General features: G+C 45.3%; 1 protein-coding gene across 1 annotated transcript; it reads right to left on the bottom strand.

Annotated features, from left to right (window-relative positions):
• Nucleotides 1-21,080: 21,080 nt before the first annotated feature.
• On the bottom strand, nucleotides 21,081-22,334 carry FOXL1 (forkhead box L1). Its single transcript, XM_065416757.1, has one exon. It carries the CDS (start codon nucleotides 22,332-22,334, stop codon nucleotides 21,081-21,083), a length of 1,254 nt encoding a protein of 417 aa, XP_065272829.1.

The raw sequence follows: 22,334 nt of genomic DNA, 5'->3' as shown, positions 1-22,334 counted from the left end.
TTTTATTGTGTGTTTATTTGTTTTTTTAATTTGGCGTATGTGGGGAAACAAGTCCATTATCTCTGACTTTGGAAGTGCATACAAGACAATATGAATTCTGTGTGCAGGCTAGAAACCTAAACCTAAGCCTGGACACCAGAAACTCCTGACTTCTAGTCCTGACTATGATACCGACTTACCTTGTGGCCTCGGATAAGTCACTTCATCTCCCTGTGCCTCAGTTTCCCCATCTACAAACTGGAAATGATTATACTTGTCCACCTCAGAGAAGTATTGTAAGAATTAATGTGTATGTTTTGAAATGCTTGGAGGTGATAGCAAACACAAAGGATTATTACCAATAAACTATTTGGAGCAGGGGTCGGCAACGTTCGGCACGCGGCTCGCCAGGGTAAGCACCCTAGCGGGCCGGGCCAGTTTATTTACCTGCTGACACGGCAGGTTCGGCCGATCGCGGGCCAATGGGGGCGGCGAGAAGCAGCGCGGGCGAGGGATGAGCTGGCCGCGGCTTCCCGCCGCCCCCATTGGCCCGGGATGGCAAACCGCGGCCAGTGGGGGCCGCGATCGGCCGAACCTGCCACGTCAGCAGGTAAATAAACTGGCCCGGCCCGCCAGGGTGCTTACCCTGGCAAGCCGCGTGCCAAACGTTGCCGACCCCTGATTTGGAGCTTGATCCAATGCTGATGAACATCAAGGGAAGGTGGTCTATTTACTTCAATGGGCATTGGATCAGACTCCTGATTTTTTTAGTCTGCATACAGTTGACTAGCAGTAGGTTTTCTATCAATCCAATCTCAGAATATTACTTCATCCATCTTGTGTCTCTAATACCTTGGAACCAATCCGGCTACAACTACATTGCATGCTATGTCTTACCATCTACTCAGGGCCGGCTCCAGGCACCAGCTTGTCAAGCAGGTGCTTGGGGCGGCCATTCCGGAGAGGGGCGGCACGTCCAGCTATTCGGCGGCAATTCGGCGGCCGGTCCCTCACTCCCGCTGGGAGCGAAGGACCTCCCGCCGAATTGCCGCTGCAGATCGCGATCGCGGCTTTTTTTTTTTTTTTTTTTTTTTTTTGGCTGCTTGGGGCGGCCAATACCCTGGAGCCGGCCCTGCATCTACTGCAAAGCGTTAGCACAATCTGTTAACAGATGGCCACTCCCACCCCTAAGGAACACTCCCTCCCTCCCATTTTTATAAAGAAAAGAAAACAGTGGGAACTGAGTGAAAGTATAAATACATAAACCTTTGAAGTGTCTTGTTAATCCCTCCGGTTCCCTAAGGACATAAGACACAGGTTCATAAAGTGACACCTGCCTCCCGGGTGGATGTGTGTTGTGTAGCTCATGTTTTTTGCTGATGCTTCAGCTGCGCCAGCAAACAAGCCAGTGCGTGGGTGGAATTGGTTAATAATAATTAACACTAATGCTGTGTGCATAAGTAACCAGTACACCCATTTATCATGTTCAGGCAGGCAGCCCCTTTTCCCCACTTTGGCAGGGGAATTTCATAAACATTACACCCCTTTCACTGGCTGCCTTTGACACACAAACAGGGGTCAATAACAATTACAGACCCAGTCTTGCTATTTAGGTATGGCCAAGCCTTGGAGGTGACCAGGGGCGTATGGCCACTGCTACAGGGTTGTAGCGTCATGCCTGGCTACCTGTGGTGGTTGGTGCATTGAAGGGCACCATGGCTTTACCTCTTCTCTGCCCCTTCCCACGCCCTGCAGGGGGATGCGTGGAAGATGCAATCCAGGAAGCACAGGGCCTATTGCTGTGGCTACCTGCTGTAGGAAAGGTGCTCCCTGCACCTTCTCCCTTCCCCTCCCCAAGCACATTGCCAGAACATCCTGCCCCAATCTGTTAACACAGCGCTTAACGCTGTGGATGTCAATGTGGAGATTTGTTAATAACCTAATTAAACAGTTCATCCAGCTATGACAAATCAAGTGCAAAAGAATGGCGTGTGTTTCTTTACTGATCAGTGTAGTCTAAGATAGTGTTGCTCCATGTTACTGCATGTAAAATTATGTTCTTGTGGTTTACAGAGGTTAAGCACAATGCAGTAAAAATATGACGATCGGAGGCAAATGCAGTATGCGGTAATTAAGGATTAACACCTAGTTGTTTCTTTGCATATTTTTTTTCCTTTTGGATCCGTATAGGGGCTGTCTTCTAGCGAAGGGTTTGACTGGATTTATTAAATTACATATGGCAGGGGATCCTCTGAACTTTTCCTGTGTCTGATCTGCTAGACGGCAGAGAAGAAGGCCTGGGGATCTTTAATAACGAATTCTGCCCTTCACACCAGAAGGGGGAGGGGTGGGCAAACTTTTTGGCCCGAGGGCCACATTGGGGTGGCAAAACTGTATGGAGGGCCAGGTAGGGAAGGCTGTGCCTCCCCAAACAGCCTGGTTCCTGCCCCCCTATCCGCCCCCTCCTACTTCCCCCCTCCTACTTCCAGCCCCCTGACTGCCCCGACTCATCCAACCCCCCTGGCTCCTTGTCCCCTGACTGCCCCGACCCCTATCCACACCCCCACCCCCTGACAGGCCCCCTGGGACTCCCACGCCTATCCAACCCCCCCAGTTCCCCTTACCCTGACCCCAGAACCTCCGCCCCATTCAACCGCCCCCTGCTCCCTATCCCTTGACTGTCCTCCGGAACCTCCCGCCCCTTATCCACCCCCCGTCCGGCCCCCTTACCATGCCGCTCAGAGCAGCATGTCTGGCAGCCGCACCACCCAGCCGGAGCCAGACACGCTGCCGCTCTGCTCGGCAGGAGCGCACAACCTCGCTGCCCGCGCCGCGGCGTGGCTGCGGGGAAGAGGGGACAGCGAGGGAGGGGCCGGGGACTAGCCTTCCTGGCCGGGAGCTCAAGGGCCGTGCAGGACGGTCCCGCAGGCCGGATGTGGCCCGCGGGCCGTAGTTTGCCCACCTCTGACCTACGGTGAAATTCATCCCTGTGCAAAGGGCAAAATAAACCTGTGCACTATCAAAGTCCTCCATAAGCCCAGTTTTGAAGGTTTAATGGGATGTCAGTGGTACATAGTCTTTGTCAGACCCTGTGCACAGAGGTGATTTTCCCCCTAAAGACTTTATTCCCAACTGGTTAAAATACTAGTTTACCATAATTAGTGTGTTTGCTCTCTTCACCACAGACTATCCAGAATGTAGAGACCCTGGGAACCTAGACATTTAGCTTCATCCAGTTAGGTGCTCCAAAAAGGGGGTGGGGCTGGCTGGGTCCAGAAAGATTGTTGATTTCCCCCCCACCTCCCTTTTAGGAGAGAGGGATTTTATTTTTCTAAAGCAAAAGTGAGATTCCCTCAATGCACCCTTCATAAAATTAACAAAAATGTTTTTCAAAACTTTTTAAAATATCTAGCACAGGGGTCGGCAACGTTCGGCACGTGGCTCGCCAGGGTAAGCACCCTGGTGGGACGGGCCAGTTTATTTACCTGCTGACGCTGCAGGTTCGGCCAATCGCAGCCCCCACTGGCCGCGGTTTGCCGTCCCGGGCCAATGGGGGAGGCGGGAAGCTGCGGCCAGCTCATCCCTCGCCCGCGCCGCTTCTCGCCGCCCCCATTGGCCCGGGACGGTGAACCGCGGCCAGTGGGGGCCGCGATTGGCCAAACCTGCCGTGTCAGCAGGTAAATAAACTGGCCCGGCCCGCCAGGGTGCTTACCCTGGCGAGCCGCGTGCCAAACGTTGCCGACCCCTGATCTAGCAGATAAAACTTCTCTGTGTTCTAAACTGAAGGTTCTGGGCCAGATGCTCCACTGGTGTAAATCAGCATAGCTCAATTGAATGCAAGGACTTGGAGTTCAAGGATTGGGTTGAGGATCTGGCCGAACAATTTAATAGCTCTGTATGCTGAAAATAAAGCAGAGGTTTGTTGTCTGGCACTGCTGTGCCAAAGGGAGATATTAAATAGCTATGGTTATGTTACTAATGTGTGAAAGGTCACATCAGAACTGAACTGTGTGAGAATTAAGAGCTCTTGATATAAGATTAGGATTAATGGCAAGATCAAAAAAGTTAAACAAGCAGGGATTTTAGGGAGGTTGCTTCATGTGAAAATCCATTCCAGCAAGTTCTTGTCAAATACAGAGTACTTATTTTAAAAAAGCTTCTATTTGTTTGTACATATGCTTCAAAGTGGCCTGATTTCTGTATCCCAAGGAGCCCTTCACCACTGCCGCAAGTGGAAAGTCTTAACAAACATCTCATCATAAGCTGCTTTGTCAGTGCTGACTCATGTGGTGTGATGACTAACGCACAAGCCTGAGCTGCAGAAGCTTGTGGGGTCAATTCTGCTCTCTGTGGCTCAGCGTCTCCATTCATAAAACAGAGATGATGGTAATGCTTACCTGCCGCACAGGGTTGCTTGTGAGGCTGACCTTGTTCATGTTTGTAAAGTGAGCTGAGATCCTTTGGTGAGAGGACTTCCCCCACTCCCCTCAGTCTGCAAAGCTAGCTTTCCGGTTCTTCCTGTTGCTGGCAGACAGTATTCTGGTGTTGGCTACCATTGATAGGAAGTGAGTGAGAGCTGGGTGTATGTAATTTATCATATGTATCTATTTGTATATGTCAGTTTGTGCCACGCATGTTCAAAATGCACTGTCTGAATTTGACTTGGATTGCAAATTCTCTGAGCAGGAACCGATTCTTCCACTGTGGACCCGATCCTACGTGATGCTGGGCATCTGCTGCTCAGCTATACGATCAGAGGCAATCTCTTCCTAAACCAAAGGAATTGAAAGTCAGGTTGTATGGCCCCAATTCAAGAAAGCATCCCTACTTTGGAAAGCATGTAAGTATGTGCTTAAGTCCAATTGACTCCAATAAAGTTGAAGATTTAAAGTTAATATTAAACAGATGCTTATGGGCTGTCCTGAATAGGTATTGACTTCGGCACAGTCCTTAAGTGATTTCTTGAATTGGGTCTATGGCAATGGAAAAAGTTATTTTTCCCTATTTTTGCAAACAGAATTGCATTTTTATATAAATCCATGATAATTGGAGTATTCTTAGATCTTTTCATTGGCTAGATCAGGGGTCGGCAACGTTTGGCACGCGGCTCGCCAGGGTAAGCACCCTGGCAGGCCGGGCCAGTTTATTTACCTGCTGACACAGCAGGTTTGGCCGATCACGGCCCCCACTGGCCACGGTTCGCCGTCCCGGGCCAATGGGGGCGGTGAGAAGCGGCGCGGGCGAGGGATGTGCTGGCCGCGGCTTCCCGCCACCCATATTGGCCCGGGACGGCAAACCGCGGCCAGTGGGGGCCGCGATCGGCCAAACCTGCTGCGTCAGCAGGTAAATAAACTGGCCCGGCCCGCCAGGGTGCTTACCCTGGCGAGCCGCGTGTCAAACGTTGCCGACCCCTGGGCTAGATGCATCCACTAATCTTTAATAATTTGGATCAACTGTCTTTGCATGCTTTCATTCCCAAAGACTAGGAAAATATTCTTTTCTTTTTGCGAGGGTATTTGTGTTCCCCCAGAAGTTCTTCCGGTGATATATGAACTGTTTTCAAAGAGCTTAGCAAAGGACTAAAACACAAATGAAAAAAAAAAACTAAGTGAAAACATTGGGATTACCATGTACCAGAGTGTGAATTTTTGTTGAGTTTAATTATTATTTCCATTCAAGTTTCTTATATTCCTGGCCTTACATAAGCTTTGTGAATAAATCCTATTTTTATGTCTAGTATCTGCTTCGCTTTATATTAAGACAGAATCTTTGTGATCTGTCAAAATGATGACATGTATTTTATGGTGACCAAATGAAAGATATGAAAGAAAGAATCTAACTTTGGAAGAAAGCAACATGCTTTTCTTCAACATAGGATTTCCTCCATGGAGGCATCATCACAGACTGTCAGAAGCTGGGCAAATCTCCAAAGGTTAGAGGCAAGGCCAAAACATATAATTTCTGCTTTACACGGGGCCATTTCTGTCTCTGAGATCTTAAATACTGTCTCACCGCAGCTGTGAAATTCAGAACTCTGAGTGCAACTGGGAACAGTTCTTGTTAGTTACCACTTCAGTATATTTCTTTATCTAAGGTCTATACAGATTACAGCTATGAGAGTTGTTAAAAATGAGTTTCAAAACACATAACATATTCATGAAAGTCCGTACCCAGAAGTCGTCAAATACGTTTCCACAAATAACATTTTTTTTCTTTTCTTGCAGAACAAAGTGAGTGTGGTCCAACCAAGAGGGCACATAGCTAGAAGCTGGGGTTCTGAGTTTTGTATTATTGTTATTAATTATTATTGTTACTATTATTTAAATTGCCATCCAGGGCACTCAAAAGCCTGAATCAGGAACCCATTGGGTCAGGCATTGTACAAACACAAAGAAAGGCCTGCAGTTTGCCCCAGACTGTTTATACTTGAAGCCTTCCTGGCAATGACTCAGCCTGTGACAGCGAGCCTCCAAGCCACTGGCTGTATAGGCATACCCTGAGTGACCCTGGGGCAAACCCCCCAGATTTTTAAACACCATATGCAGATGTGTTTGTGTTGCACATGCAGGAGCTGCAGATGCAAAAGCCCGAATGCATGCATTAAAGTCAGAGATCTGCATGTGCATGTAACTTTACACATGCATCTTGGACTTGCCCACATGTACCATGAGCCTCATCCAAAGACCACTGAAGTCAATGGAAAGACACCCCTTTACTTCAGTGGGTATTGGATCAGGCCCCATGTGTTCTGAGCATGCACTTTAAGGTGTGGAGTTTGTAAACCGTCCAATTTATCCTCGATGCACCTCAGTGGATCTGTGTAATGATGGATCCATTCGCCCAGCACAGGCCATATTTCTTCCACACTTCCTGCCACAAACTGCCCTACGGTGACAGAAGCTTCTGCTCCGGGCACACACACACACACACAGATGAATCAGCAGTTCAACTGCATGCAGGTTCCTTCATGACCTCCAAAGAGAGGGGTAGAATTTGCCCGTAGTCATTAATGACATGAGAAAGTTTGGTAGGGAAAGCACAGAGCCCCAGCTCTGATCTCATCAGGAAAGGAGAGGACAGGTTGCTTTTCATCTATTTTTTAAAATACATTTATTTAAAAAATGTCAACCCAATGCATTAACGATCTGAATCTTAAAGCATTTCCTTTTAGTTTTGGTTCACTTTTAAAAACTTGTCAAATCCCAAACAGTTGAAAGCTACTAATGAATGTTCCCTTGTGTATCTGAACAGTCCCAAAGCTGAATTTTAACTCTTAGCCTTGTACAGATTTTTTTCCTTACATATTTGCTTTCTTACTGGAGAGAAAGATGATATCGGTTGAAGCAAGCAGCAAGAATATGCAAGGAAGATAAATTATGGAAATAGCATATCTCATTACTAGGCTGGATGCTAATATCCTAGTATAAAAATCTGGAGGAGTGATACTATAGTGAGTTTAGCTGAGCTGTAATGTGATGTGTGCTGGAGTTTTGAACTTTGGTGAACTTGGAAGGTTATAAGGTCGCTGTCATTCATCATTAGGCTCAGAGTGACAAGCAAGTCAAAAATCCTGATGCAGAACTGAGGCCGCTGAGCCACCTGGGTGGAAAAAAAATCTGTTTTCCTATGAAGTACTATTTTCAGTGAGGTTACTGTGTCAAGCGCCCATTCTGAACTGGATTAGGGCTGGGCGGATAGTGTGTGTGTGTTTCTATGAGAAGGAGAAAATAGTGTGATGATAGCTGATTGGGTAAATAGATCACTGGTGAAAGAGAGAGAGCGAGAGAGAGACAAGGTTAAATCATTAGAGGCTGAGAGAGTAAAGCAGGGAAAAGATTAAAGCCAGAAGAGAGGCTTAAATGAGAACTTTTAAATATAGAAATATATCTATGGAAATAGACCAGTGGTTTTCAAACTTTTTTTCTGGCGACCCAGTTAAAGAAAATTGTTGATGACCATGACCCAACGGAGCTGGGGATGAGGGGCTCAGAGCTGGGGCAGAGGGTTGGGGTACGGGGGTGAGGGCTACGGGGTGGGGCCAGGAATGAGGGACTCAGAACTGGTGCAGGAGGGGGTCAGAGCTGTGGGCTGGGGGTGCAGGCTCTGGGGTGGGACTGGGGATGAGGGGCTTGGGGTGCAAGAAGGGGGGGCTCAGGGCTGGGGCAGGGGATTGGGGCACGGGGTTGGGGTGCAGGCAAAGAGCGGCTTACCTTGGGCGGCTCCCAGTCAGCGGAGCAGCGGGGGTGCTAAGGCAGGCTTCCTGCCTGTCCTGGCACCGCAAACCGCGCTGTGCCCTGGAAGTGGCCAGCAGCAGGTCCGGTTCCTAGGCAGAGGTGCGCAAGCGGCTCCGTGTGGCTCTCGCCCGCAGGCATCACCCCCCTCTTTCACTGCACACCTTACAACGTCGCGGCTGTGCCGCTGCAGCCACACCATTGCAAGGCTTGCAGTGCAGCCACTCTTTGTCACCGGCGAGATCTCCTGGTGACAAAATACCCCCCCCCCAACGAGGGATGGTAGCGTCGTCGATGGGAGAGCGGCTCCCACCGACAAAGCGCTGTCCATACCGGCACGTTTCGTTGTTAAAACTTCTGTCGTTCGGGGGGGAGGGAGGGTGTTCTTTTCACTCGCCTGAGCAACAAAAGTTTTAATGACGGAAGTGCAGTGTAGACATGGCCTATGGCTAGCACTTTTGTCGGTCACGTTTTTGTTGGTCAGGGATGTGAAAAAAACCACACCCCTGACTGACATAAGTGTCACTGACAAAAGTGCTGGTGTCGACGGCACTATCTCATCGGGAGACGCTCTCCTGTCCACGTAGCTACCACCGCTCGGTAGGGGTGGTTTAATTATGCCAGCAGGAGAGGTCTCTTCTGCAGGCAAAGAGCGGCTTCAGGGGAGACCTTACAGATGTCTCCCACAAATGTCTGTTTCTTCCATGCTGCCCTTTGCACAATGGATGTCCTCCTTGAATGAACCACTACTCCTCTCCCTCCCTTCAAACACTTCAGGATGCACCTCTGCTGAAATGCCAATGAATGAGGGCTGGGTTGTGCAGCTGTCGGGACTAGATGCCGGGTTTTCTTTTAATGATTTATAACCATCTAGTGGGGCATTTAGCTAATCTCTGTATCCACATGCGCTTAAGGCTGCTATCTTCCTCCTCCTCCCTCCTTTTGTTTGTTACGCTTATGGCTCATCTAAACGCAGTTTTTGCACCAATATGACTATACTGGTTTAGAAAATTATCAAGTTACATCAGTGCAACCTCTGGTGTGGAGTCAGTTGTGCCAATATAAAAAACGTTTCTATCATTACCAATCTAAACACTGTGGATTCGCTTATACCAATGACCACCTTTATACTGGCCTAGCTACATCCACACTAGGGGTTGCCTTAGTAGTATAACAATATGAGTTCCTAAACCAGTGTAGTCAAATCAGTACAAAAACCACATAAAGAAGCCCTTTCTTGTTGCATCTTGTTTCAAATTGGACCCTAAGCTTTCTGGAGCAGGAACTGCATTTGCACATAGTTTAGTAGCACAATTGGGCCCTGATGGTCTTGTGGCCTTTGGGCACTACCAAATTAATAATAATAGCCTCCAATTCAGCAAGCACATGCCTAATTTTAAGCACTCATTGAAGTTAATGGGACTACTCAGATGCTTAAAGTTAGGTACATGCTTCATTACCTTGTTGAATAAGGGCCAATGAGAGCGACATTTCAAGCAACTTGTCTCAGGAATGCAGTTATCATTACAGAATCTTATTGATTACTTAAGCCCTGATCCTGTAAGGGATTCCATGTGTAAAGAGAGATCCAGGCACATGGAGCTCTTTGCAGAATCAGAGCCTTAGAAGAAAAAAAAATTCTTTCCCACATGATATGGCATTTTCTGTTGTTCAATTAAAATACATTTAAAAAGACACTGGAAGTTGCTCAGGTCTAGATCCCCCTTAACTAAATGTCTCCTGGTCTCCTTAACTTCTTGTATCATTGCTGAGCTCCACACTTAAGAGGTAAGACAGAGAGAGAAGGAATCAAACCTGAATCTTGGGTTCCCGGCTTTCTAAGACACCCAGATGTCACTGTAAGGGACACAATACAAAAACTAACCAGATATTTCTCATGATAGTGATGGTCACTAGGCCACTGGCCTAGAGCCTAACCCTCAGCCTGAAGTGTTTTTCCAAAGTATTTAGGCACCTAACTCTGATTGATTTCAATTTCCATTTGTCTGGGCCTCAGATACCACAGTGATGAATATAGGACAAGAGTCTGAATAGAACAGAATAAATTATAGTTATTAAATACTAGCATTATATTACTATATGTAATTTGGGGGGGAGATAATCCCTATTGTTTGTCAATTTAGTCCCACTAGCATATTGAGAAATAGAAATAAAGTGTGATGATTAATGTGAGTATTAGAAGCCTAAACAAGCAGAAAGACAATGCTAGCATTTGCTAAAGATGAAAAGCGTTCTTTAGCATTGTAAGATTGCAAATCTATTACATACATGAAGTCTAATGAGAGGGACTGAGCCAAGATAAATACAACTGTTTAACAGTTTATGTTAACCATCCAATGGGAATGGAGATACTTAAATGGATTCACATTGCCAATTACCTTTTTTTGTTGTTGTTGCTTACATGGTATTTGTTAGAAATCAGGATTTTCCTTAACTAAATGTCTTGTGGTCTCCTTAGCTTTGTTTCTTAACTGGGTTGTCTTTATGTTAGTTTTCTTTGGCTTCCCAATAGAAGAGTAACAGATTTCTTTTGAAGTTTTTATTGATGAATGAGCTCCTATAAATAACTCTCTGTGGCAGCAGCCTGCCTGATCTCAGAGTTTACTCTGGAATAATAGTAGCAATGGGAATGAAGGAAATTTATGGCAGCATGACATGAAATAGTTTAATGGGCCTCATACTGTTTAAGTTAATCTTTACAGATGTAAAAACAGAAATACAATTATTGTAACAACTATTATTACATATTGCTTTTCTAATGAAAACAGTGACTTAGTAAGCAGTTTAAGAGATGTAGTCAAGAATTAAGGTGGCCACCTCCCCATGGATTCGGGAATTAGAGTGTTCGTGCAGTGTGTTTTCAAACATTCAGCTGAAGATCTGGACAAAACTCAAATGTAATAGAAAAGGAAACGCCCACACACACAGCACTCTGCACACACAAAGTGAAACCTCTAGCTAGTGGTGAATGTTCAGTGCTTTAGACCAGATTGTGTATTCCGTTGACTGATGCAGCTGTTATAAAGAAGAGCTAACTGGAACTGGCCTTCACAGGATCCTTTGTGTGGATGGTGAAGCCCCACATCCAACAGAGCCCACAACATTTCATTCAATGTTCCCTCATTTTGTGTGTTCATTCACTTTGGGCTGGATCCAAAGCCCATTGAAGTCAATGGGAGGCTTTTCATTTACCTCAGCGGGTTTTGGATTAGGCCCTTTACCCTTTCCATGCTGGGAGCAAAACAGGACTTTCTTTTTATATTAATGCTTCTCCTGTCACTGCTGAGCTGCCACCCTTAAGGGGTGAGAAAGAGCATAAGACAGATAATCAAAGCTGGCTGTTGGGTTCCCAGCCTGCCAAATCAGCCTAAATGTCCTTCCTTAACTAAATATTTTGCAGTCTCCTTAGCGTCTCATGTCATGGCTGAGGAAAGAGACCGAGGGGGGGGGACTCAAACCTGAATCTTGGGTTCCCAGCCTTCTAAGACACTCAGATGTCACTGGAGGGGACGCAGTTCCAAAACTAGACTGATCTTTCTCATGGCAATGATGGTGACTAAGCCACTGAGCTAAAGTCTAACCCTTGGCCTGGCTTTGCCCGATGTGTTTTTCCAAAACAGATTTTTCATCACCCAGAGCCCAGGTTAGACAAATACCTGTAGGGATGGTCTAGATAATACTTAGTCCTACCATGAGTGCAGGGGACTGGTCTAGATGACCTCTCAAGGTCCCTCCAGTCCTACGATTCTATGATATCTCCACCCTCATCCTGAACAACTAACGGATACCTATGGCCTCGATGTCAGTGTTTATCAGAGTGGATAGACCTAAACATCCATTTCAACTTTAAAAACTGAATGTGTTTGGGGGGCCTGGTGGGGAGTGGGACTATGCAGGATGAGGATGGAGGCAATCTGTAGGAGAGCATGGGGGCACTGTCTGGGAGGAGTAATGGGTGGGGAGAAGCAGGACTGAGTGGGGGTCTCTTTGACAAAGTTCCTCTTGTCTGATGAACTGTCCAGTTTCCTCAGAGAGCAGCTGACTCTACCCTCTGGCCCAGTTCTCCACTGCTGAGGCCAGGGAGCGAGTGCAGTCAAGGAGAAGGGTGAGTGGCTGTGTATGCTCTTCCTCCACCTATGCTTCCCCACATCCATGCCCCCTGAGGCTCCCTGGCAGGCCCTGATGCAGAGGATTCAAATCTGGCAGCCTGCTCAGGTCCACCGGAGAGGACTCAGCTCTAGCAAATCACAGAAGGTTCCTGAGAGGAAGACGCTGCCTCCAAAAGCGGGCAAGCACTTGGGTTGTTGTCACAAGTCTGTGATCACTGCATGGCTCTTGAGTGACAAAAGGAAGCAGAACAACTGGTGAGCTGCTAAATCATCTTCAGCAGGTGAAAATCTAGAGCACCACTCCATGTTCCACCAGCTTGAGTTGGTTGGTTTAGCTGGACATGGGGAAGATCTCAGCTCCTTTCATGAGCAATACTTTTATCTGCTAGCAGAGACCCTTTGCTTGCTCAGAGTGCTATAGCAGCCATAACTAGTTAACAGAATTGGAATTTCAACCTACTGCTGTCAGTGCACAACAGATAATGAATCATAACAACGCATGTTGCTGTTATATTGGGCAGAATTCTGCCCTACCTTGGCCAAGTTTTCCCTGGGAAGGAGTGAACAGGGCCACCCGGGGGGAGGGGGGCAAGTGGGGCAATTTGCCCCAGGCCCTCAGCCCCGCAGGAGCCCCCACAAGAATATAGCAACAGAGGGTCCTGTGGCACCTTTAAGACTAACAGAAGTATTGGGAGCATAAGCTTTCGTGGGTAAGAACCTCACTTCTTCAGATGCAAGTGAGGTTCTTACCCACGAAAGCTTATGCTCCCAATACTTCTGTTAGTCTTAAAGGTGCCACAGGACCCTCTGTTGCTTTTTACAGATTCAGACTAACACGGCTACCCCTCTGATACTTGACACAAGAATATAGTATTCTATAGTATTACAACATTTTTTTATGGAAGGGACCCCCGAAATTGCTTTCCCCCAGGCCCCCTGAATCCTCTGGGCGACCCTGGGAGTGAAGGAGACTGCCAGGTAGAGGGCCTAGGAATTACCTTGCTTTTACACAGCAGAATGGATGAACTTGGGGGAGGGAGCGGGGATGAGGGCAACTTCTGAACACGCCTTTAAAAAGGAGCAGCATGTCCCTCCACCTTAGCACCTGCTGCCGATTGCAACATGTACCCAGGGTGCCTGGAGATCTTGGTCATGCCCTCAAGTGGGCTGTTTATGCCCCTTTTAAGGCTATGGAATCCCTTCAGGCATGTTAGCCAGCCCCCTCCCTGCTCAAGATCAGAACAGTGCTAAGAGTTTATCCTACCCACATGGATACAGTGTGGTAGATTTGGGGAGGGAGATGAGGTTTCTTATGCCTTTTTCCACTTGTACAAAACAGGGCAGGATGTTGCCAATTTATGAACTGTGTTTAAATTTCCTGGCACCTAATTGATAGGTGACATTGGCTTAAATATTCTGTGTGTGTGTGAGAGAGAGAGAGACAGAGAGAGACAGAGAGAGATTCATGGTACGTCACACAGCCACATCTTACATGTCTAAGTCCTGATATCTTCACCAATGAAGGAGCACTCAAATGCTAGAATCCCAAATTAGTTTTTCTTTCTATAACTCATTTGCTTGTTTCTTCAAGCTATTATACAATGTAGTAAAAGGATGGCCTAGTCACACCACTTATCTCAAAATATACCCAGCAAAACAATGCTGGGGGGTGGGAGCAGAGAAGCGGGACAGCGCATTAAAAATAATTGGTGTCTTTAGTCTACGTGGATTGACTGTTGTAATTTCCAGTTAAGTTACCTTGGTTTGGCACTTTGATCACTGTACAACTGAATTAGATCACTGTAATGTGATTTAAGTCCTTGGACAGCTGATTGACCTGCATTTAGTGGTTCCAGTATTGTGAACAAGAGCTGGCGTGAACTACCGTGAGTTTCTGATCCTGTCCCCTTCAGGTGAACTTTGACTGCTACAGAGAAAAATTGCAAAGGGGCAGATTCTCTGATGTAAATCACTGTTGCTCTGTTGACTTCAATGGAGTTATGCTGATTCACACCAGCTGGGGATCTGGCCCATGGAGTTTATTCGTCCATCAAAATACCAGGGATGCGTGAAAGCATCACTATTACCATTAAAGGGAATTACACAGGACCTGATCCAAAACCCATTGATGCCAATGGAAAAATTCCCATTGACTACAATTGGCTTTGGATCAGGCCCATAACCATGTTCATTTGGATAATGCATATCCTTTCAAAAGTCATATAATTTACCCCTTGTCTTAGCCCTGCTATAAGTATACAATGTGGGAATCTGAGACTTGTGTAATTTACATCTCTCCAAGCAAAGGAATTTACTTAATTGGGTTTGAAGTATAATACGTGTTGTTATAATGCCCACAACAAGTGAAGCAAACCCAACATAACCAAAAAATCTGCTCTAGTATTCCTTCCTCTGGTCTGCCCTGCATTTTCTGCTTCCATAAGACTGTAAGCTTTTTAGGGCATAGACTTTATTAGGTCTTTATATCTTGTAAAGTGTCATGCACAGTTTCAGTGCTTAACAAATAAGAATAATGAAAATTAATGATATGTTATTATTTTGCATAATTTTTTAACAATAGCTGGCTGCTGCTCTAGTGGTTGTTGTTGTTTTGTCCTTGAAATTACATTGTTGTGATGAAATTATAATGAAAATTATCATTTTGTTCTTGAAATGTGTATTTATTTTTAGTGGGAAACATGCATTATTCATAATGTTGTCCAAGCTGCAGAAGTCACTCATGCAAGAAATAACTTGCAAATCCTGACCTGATTTCAAAAAATGTGGGAAAGTTTATTTATTTCTCCGTGCATTCCTGATTTGCAATGTGCTATCTAAAAATGTCACTAAGATTTAAGCTGACTGAGCTCATGCTAAATTCAGCCACTATATTTTAAATAAACATTCTTTATGCGTTACTGAACTGGCTTTGAAGCTGGCTTAAAACAAATAGCATTTTCATGAGCATTAACAATGTTTTACTCTGGAGCAAGCTCATATCTAAATTAGTAATAATGTCTTATCTTATGTAATCTGAAAATGTGATTTAAGGCCCAATCCTGAATTCCTTTAAGGAATACAGAATCAGACCCTGCATTTATCTTCTATAGGGCCAGTTCTCTCCTTAATCGAGCAAAACGTCCTGTGTGCCGTCGATTATATAATGGGCCCCATTCTGAAAGCCCTCTAAGCAATAAACTCATATTGAAGTCCACTGGAATTCAGCATGTATAAAGCTTGAAGGGTCTGGCCCATTATAAAGAAAGCACTTCATGGCTTGTCTGGCTAAAGCACTAAAAATAAAGTGTAGGGAGCAATTATGCAATAGCCAGACTGATGAATTACATAACCTAATAGTCCTTTTCCATCTGTAACTTCTCTAGTTCTCAGAGTAGCAGCCGTGTTAGTCTGTATCCGCAAAAATAACAGGAGTACTTGTGGCACCTTAGAGACTAACAAATTTATTAGAGCATAAGCTTTCGTGGGCTACAACCCACTTCTTCGGATGCATATCATATTCTCTAGTTCTGTGATCTCTTTTTCTCAATCTTTAGGCTAAGATCAAATGTGCTGTCTTTTTAATATCTGATATGTTGTCTCTCAGGGGACTACGTCCTAAATTTGCAGAGGTATGGATTTGGTAATCTGCTAGCTCCTTCCCACCTCTAACATCTGTGTTCCTGTGCCCTTTATAAACAGCTAAGGAGCAATTAGCAGAAAACTTCTGGCCTTCAGTTTGAAAAGAGACATCATCTTATGTAATGAAACCAAGGATCTTGCTTAGGATAGGAAGGAAAGAAGAAGTAACTAATATTTTAAATTGTAAACAAATGAAAGTGTGATACAATATCTGTTATTATTACTATTATTTGTTATTTTATTGTCTCACTTTGAAAGCAGCCAGGGTTGGACATCCATTCCCTTTGCTAATTGAAGGTGCCCAAAAACAACATCTACTTTTTATGTAAATATATAAAATGCCCTGGGACCAATTTTAAGCAAAAACACACACAGTGTGTGTGAGAAACCCCACTTAAAAGGAATGAAATTCCTGGATTGTTGCAATGCACTGCTATGTGCAAATTGTAGTTCCCTATAGGAAACCTGTGCTTGAAATTGTTGTTCTGTGAACCAGATAACTTCACTGTATACTCTGTGTGTTCCTGCAAGTTAGAAGTGGCTGCATAATTCCAGAGACATGAAACCTTGATGAGTTGGGATATAGGTCATTCCTATCCAGTGGAATGGAAAGGCACATACACTGCCCACAGAAGGAGTATTCTCTTCTGTGTCATCGAATATTTTCTACTTTGTTCCCAGTATTTCAGACTTAAATTTATTGCCAGGCCGGACAGGTTGAGAACTCTGGGCTGAAGATTCCACAGATGTGTCAAATAGTGGGTGGTAGTTTTCAGCATTGGCAGCTGCTCCTTTGCCTGTAGAACAGGTGTGAAACTTTTGACAACAAATTCCGGGAGTGCGTCAAGGTGCCCATCTTTGTATGACATTTTAGGACAACAGTAAAATTTGTAAACATGAATTCTTATTGGAGTAGTAATAGCATGTTCAACTATATACAAGTTGTTTGTGTGTGTGAGAGAGAGAGAGAGAATATGCGCATAGGCTCACATTGGAGTCTGCATATATTACATAGTTCTCATTTTATTATTGTTTTTCTTATCTTGTGTACAAATGGATGACATACAAAGGGAGTGTACAAATAAATAATTCTATCAGCCCATCATGCTTTGTTATACAGACTCTTTCCCTGTCACATACATTAGTCAACTGTCAGCGCTAATTCCAAATCGCCGCTCAAAATAATTAGACTCATTCTGATTTCACTCCAATTAGTGTCATACCAGTATGTCTATTGGCATCACCAGAGTAGGTGTGATCAAAATTAAGCTCACTGTAGCTTTTAAAAACAGCAGCAGTGCATTGACCACATTCCACCCTTCCAAAAAAAGGGGGGTGGAGGTCACACCCGCCAGAAAATATACCTCCACAAAATATAAAAATTAACAATACTCCAAAAATCTGCCTGTGGACAAAAGGCACCTACTGTATATGCTGGGCTAAATTCTAGTTTCATTTTCAGCCATTAAGATGGCCGCCTGACTGTGGCTCAGCCCTGAAGTACTCACTGGCACAGAGAAAGTCACTCAGCCACATTTCTTAATTCTTTCTCGTGATACGAGGGCAAGGGACAGCCAACAGCACTGGACGAAAGATCATTTTAAACAATGAAAGGAAGCAATCTCTTTTACAGAACTCACAGTTAACTTGTGGAACTCCGTTCCGAAAAATATCAGTGGGGCCCAGAGCTTGGCTGGATTTGACAAAGGATTTGCCTAGCAGTTTCCAATTTGTGGTCCATGGACAAGCAGTGGGCCACAAAATCTTTTTCTGTTCTCCACAAAGAGCTGGGTTGCTGGCTCAACAGCCCTGATCCACCTCCAGCCAGGACACCTGTAGAAGGAAGGAAGGTGGTGGATCTGCCACTAGAGGCTGCTCTTTTATAAAAGGGGCTGCTGTTTCCTTCTCTCGAAGCCAAAGAGAAGCCACCTGCCCCGTCACACCCAGATACACCATATGCTGGAGGGAAAGGAACTGGGATAAAAGTGGGTACCTTGGGGCCTAGGTTGGGTCCTGAGGAGCCTCAGAACCAGAGAGCTACAAGGCCAGGGGAGTAGGTTGGGAGACAGGGGCAGGGATAGGACTGAAAACCCAAGAAGTGAGTGAAATTGAATTGATTTTTGGTGGGGATGTTTAGTTTGTGTGAGAATGGGTGGGGTGGGGTATTTCTGTGCATGGCAATTCTCAGTCCTACACCAAAAACAATCACTCCCCCCGAGAATTACTGTAGCTGCTAGAGGAGGGATGTTGCCTAATCTTGAAGTGCAGCCTGATTTGGAGGAGAGGGTCCATTGGAGGATCTCTCTATTGAGAGGGGGCCCACACTATAAAAAAAGATGGGAACCTTTCAGATTAAGCATTGATGGGGTTAATAAGAACATCAACAGTTAGTTACAGCGGCTAGAGGTTTTTGGTTTGGTTTGGTTGTTTGGATTTTTTCAGAGATATAAACTCTCATGATTCAGGGAATAAACCAACCACTAAGTGAGGGGACTGGGAGGGGGGGAAATTACCATATGGGAAGGTTGTTCCATAATTGTCCACCATAGAATTTCTTGCACCTTCCTCTGAAGCATCTAGTACCGGACACCACTGGAGACAGGATATTGAACTAGATGGGCCACTGATCTGGTCTGGCAATACCTATTTTCCCATGGATCCTATTCCCATCTCAACCAAAGGCAAAACACCCATTGACTTCCATGGGTGGAACGGAATGCCTCTTCAGTTCATACACATGTAAAATTCCCTTTGACTGCAGTGGGAGCTATGGCTGAGTCAGAACTGTGAGAGGCCTAACTGATACAGGCATCGTCCTGGCTCTTTTGTGCCACTGCTTAAGAATGACATCACCACCCTGACCTCTAAAAGACTTCCATGATGTCATCCACCATCCCTGACACTAATGAAGCCTCCTTCACAAGGCGGCCATGTATTTAGTTTGCTGTAATACCTGTATCAAGTTACACATGTGAACAGCAAGTCAGACCAATAAGTGGGAAAGTAAAAATATTAACCCTTTCAGTCTCAAGGGATCAGAGTAAAATACTGTGGGGCTGTTATGGTTAAAAAGAAGTGGGCAAGCTAACCTTAGTTAACTCCAGGCTGAAGTGGTTAAAAAGAAGTGGGTAAACTCAACTAAACTCCATATTGCTCAAATGAGAAGAGAGTAAACACCGTTTATCCTTGGCTACACTACTGTGTCTGAATTTTACAGATCTGTTAGGCGGCTGTAACTCCTTCACAGTTGTAATGGCTCCCCTATGAACTACAGGATTAGATAGTGCCATAAATTTTTGGAACAGCTTATCTACAGTTGGCATCATACTCGGTAGGGTTTTTAAAAAAAAAAAAAAAAAAACAAGTTGTCATGCTTACCTGAAATCCCTTTTGCAATTCAATGACAGGCATAAAAAGAAACTTTTCAGTGGTGGTTTTGCTATTTTTAGAGAAAAGGTTTGTACATTAATTGTATATGTTAGTTTAAAAATGTAGTTAAGCCTCTCTCTAGGTCAGCACTACCTCCCACGGCTCTGTGACTTTTTGTACTTTCCCACATCAGATAAGCTGAGAGTTATTTGCAGATTCTGGATGTTCAGCTCCTGAACTCCACGTCTAAATGCAAATAGCCCCGAAGTAAGGAGCTGCTAGAATATTTCAGAGAAAACCCCAGACCATGCTGTGGGGAAGGGCAAATGATTCTGAATCAGAGCTTTGCCGACAAGCCCCGCTCTTCCTCGGCAGTCACTGGTCAAGGGGGTTATTTAAAGACAGACTCGGTTGTGTGTGAGAGAGATGTTCTCTCTGTCGTCCGAAAACAATTTTACTGACCCCTTCTTCAGCATCTTGTAATGCACTGGACAGTATTACATTCTCTCTGAGCTCCTGCTGCTTCTCAAGCAGCCTCTGAGAATTAAATACTAATAGTAATAAATATTACTGTAAAAATGCATCTCTTCTAGCGTTTTTACAGCGCTTTATTCCCTTTCTTCACTCCCCGCCACTCCCTCCCCCTCCCAAAAAAACACATTTCTTTCAGCAGCGTGAACTGAGAGTGATTTTTAAATAATCAGCCATATCATTGAACAAAATACTTTATTGAATATAGGTTCGGCTTCATAATGAAAGCTGATAATATAAAAGATTTCCAAAGGGCATTTGCCCACTAATATACAAAGAAAGCCTCAATATTTATTGAAAGAATAAAAAAAATGCTCCTGTTATAATGCATCTAGGAGAAAATAAAAACCTATGGGGACGGGGTTAGTTGATTGTTCTTGGTAGACGTCCAGTTTGTAACAAGGTAACTCCAAGATTAACGTTTATTATTTGATCAATGTGCTTTTATGTTTAGAGCATCGGATTCCATCTATACAAATTTGCAGTTTCTCCATTCCACATCATTCAAAATCTGGTGTTCTCTGTAAACAGCTTCAGTGACACAGACACTATCAAAATACAATAAAAACGCAAGTACTATGCAGTAAACCACGCCATGAATTGTATACAGTACCGATTCCAAGCAAGCAGGATTGTTCCGAAGGAAATTCCATTTGTGATTATGTTTAGCTCATCTTATATGTCATTTATCTATCTATTCGAATTATTTAAATTACCAGGCTGGGGTTTATTAGGCAGCATCGCAGCAATTGTTTATATGTGTGCGGGAAAATATATGTATTAACTGCAAAATCACACACACACACACAAGAAAAACACATGATTAATTGGGGTGCGTGGGGGGTTGTTTTTTAACGTGAAAGCAAAGCAGTTGGACAAAAACAGGTCTTAAATGCACGATGGATGGCAAGAATAAACCATCAGGCTGCTGTACTGTTTGTGACAAACATAATGCAAAACCTCTGTAATATTTTTGTACAGCCAACGTAAAAAAAAAGTTACCTTAAAGTACATTTGGAAGAAAAAATATCAGTCAAAAAATCTGCTGAGAAAGAAACGGTTGAAAATGCCCTAAAATCCTAATATTTTTAACCCATGTAATTAATTCTTGGTTTTATATCTAAATATATATATATCTATATACACGATCCAATTCCGTGTGTGTATATAATTGGATATCAAATTGCATAGGGGTTTTTTGTTACTGAAAATTAAATACCGTCTCGGACAAGTGAAGAGGAAAATAAGAGAGAAAGGGAATCCCGATCTGATAAAATCTACCTTGAACTTGGGAATCGAGCATCAGGGAAGCACTGAAAGCTGGACAGACATTAGCATTAGCTGCCAGCGACCCACTGATGTATCCAGCTGGCAGGCTTTCCAAAGCCAACTTGGAGGCGCTCGGGTCCCAGCCTCCCTCTGCCTGCGCGTCCCCTTTGGCTGGCTTTTGGAGAGTTTTATGAGCTAAGATGCTGTCTATACTGAAGCTTTTGGACTTCTCTGAGCTTTTCGGAGGCATTTGATCTGTCCCGGCTGCAGAGCCCACCTGGCTCTGATTGGCACTTGGGGAGAGCATGCGTGCACCAGAGGTGGGTATATGCTGACATGCCCTGGCCTCTGCCAGCACCGTCTCCTGCGCCTCTCCCTCCGAAGAGCTCCCCACCCTTTCCCCCTCGGGAATGCTTCCCTCCTTGGAGGCAGGCGCAGGGACCTGAGGAGCTGCGCACCTGGATGGATGGGGATGGTCCCAAGGGGCAGGGGGCACCTCTGACTGAGGAGGATCTGCTGCTGCCCGATTGCATCTCACAGAGCTCGCTTTGTTCTCGCCTTCCTCTGCTGGAGCTAGTGCATCCCTAGAGGCGCAGGCTGGCTCCAGGTTCTCCTCTCCTGCGGATGCAGCCTGGCTCCCCCGGAATCTCTTCGGTTGCCCATCAGCTCGGTTGCCAGCGGGCTGGTCCTTCCCCTCCTCTGCCTCTGCCTTGCCCCTCGTCTCCTGGGACCCTGAGGCTTTGGGCTTCCTTTTCCTCCGCCGGTAGTTCCCGTTTTCAAACATATCCAAGCACCTGGGGTCTAAGGTCCAGTAGCTGCCTTTGCCAGGTCTGCCTTTCTCCCGGGGCACCTTGATGAAGCAGTCGTTGAGGGAGAGATTGTGCCGGATGGAATTCTGCCAGCCCTGCCTGTTGTCGTGGTAGAAAGGGAACCGCTCCATGATGAACTGGTAGATGCCGTTGAGTGTCACCTTCTGGTCTGGAGCCTCCTTGATGGCCATGGCAATGAGGGCGATGTAGCTGTAAGGAGGCTTCTGGGGAGGTTCCTGCCTGGAGATCACGCTGGTGGAGGCGAAGCTTAAAGCAGCAGGCAGCCCAGCCCTATCTGCCCCGTACAGATAGACCATGGAGGAGCCATTGAGCGGGCTGCTTATTGGAGGTAGATGGCTGCTGAAAATATGGCTCAT

Source organism: Emys orbicularis, chromosome 14 (assembly GCF_028017835.1).
Source record: "Emys orbicularis isolate rEmyOrb1 chromosome 14, rEmyOrb1.hap1, whole genome shotgun sequence".
Classification (NCBI taxonomy): Eukaryota; Metazoa; Chordata; order Testudines; family Emydidae; genus Emys; species Emys orbicularis.
The sequence above is the reverse complement of the archived record's forward strand: the minus strand, read 5'-3'. Positions and strand labels throughout refer to the sequence as shown.

Bases quoted from the DNA above. Each gene is read 5' to 3' on its own strand.
- FOXL1 (XM_065416757.1), bottom strand. From the start codon at position 22,334: ATGAGCCATATTTTCAGCAGCCATCTACCTCCAATAAGCAGCCCGCTC.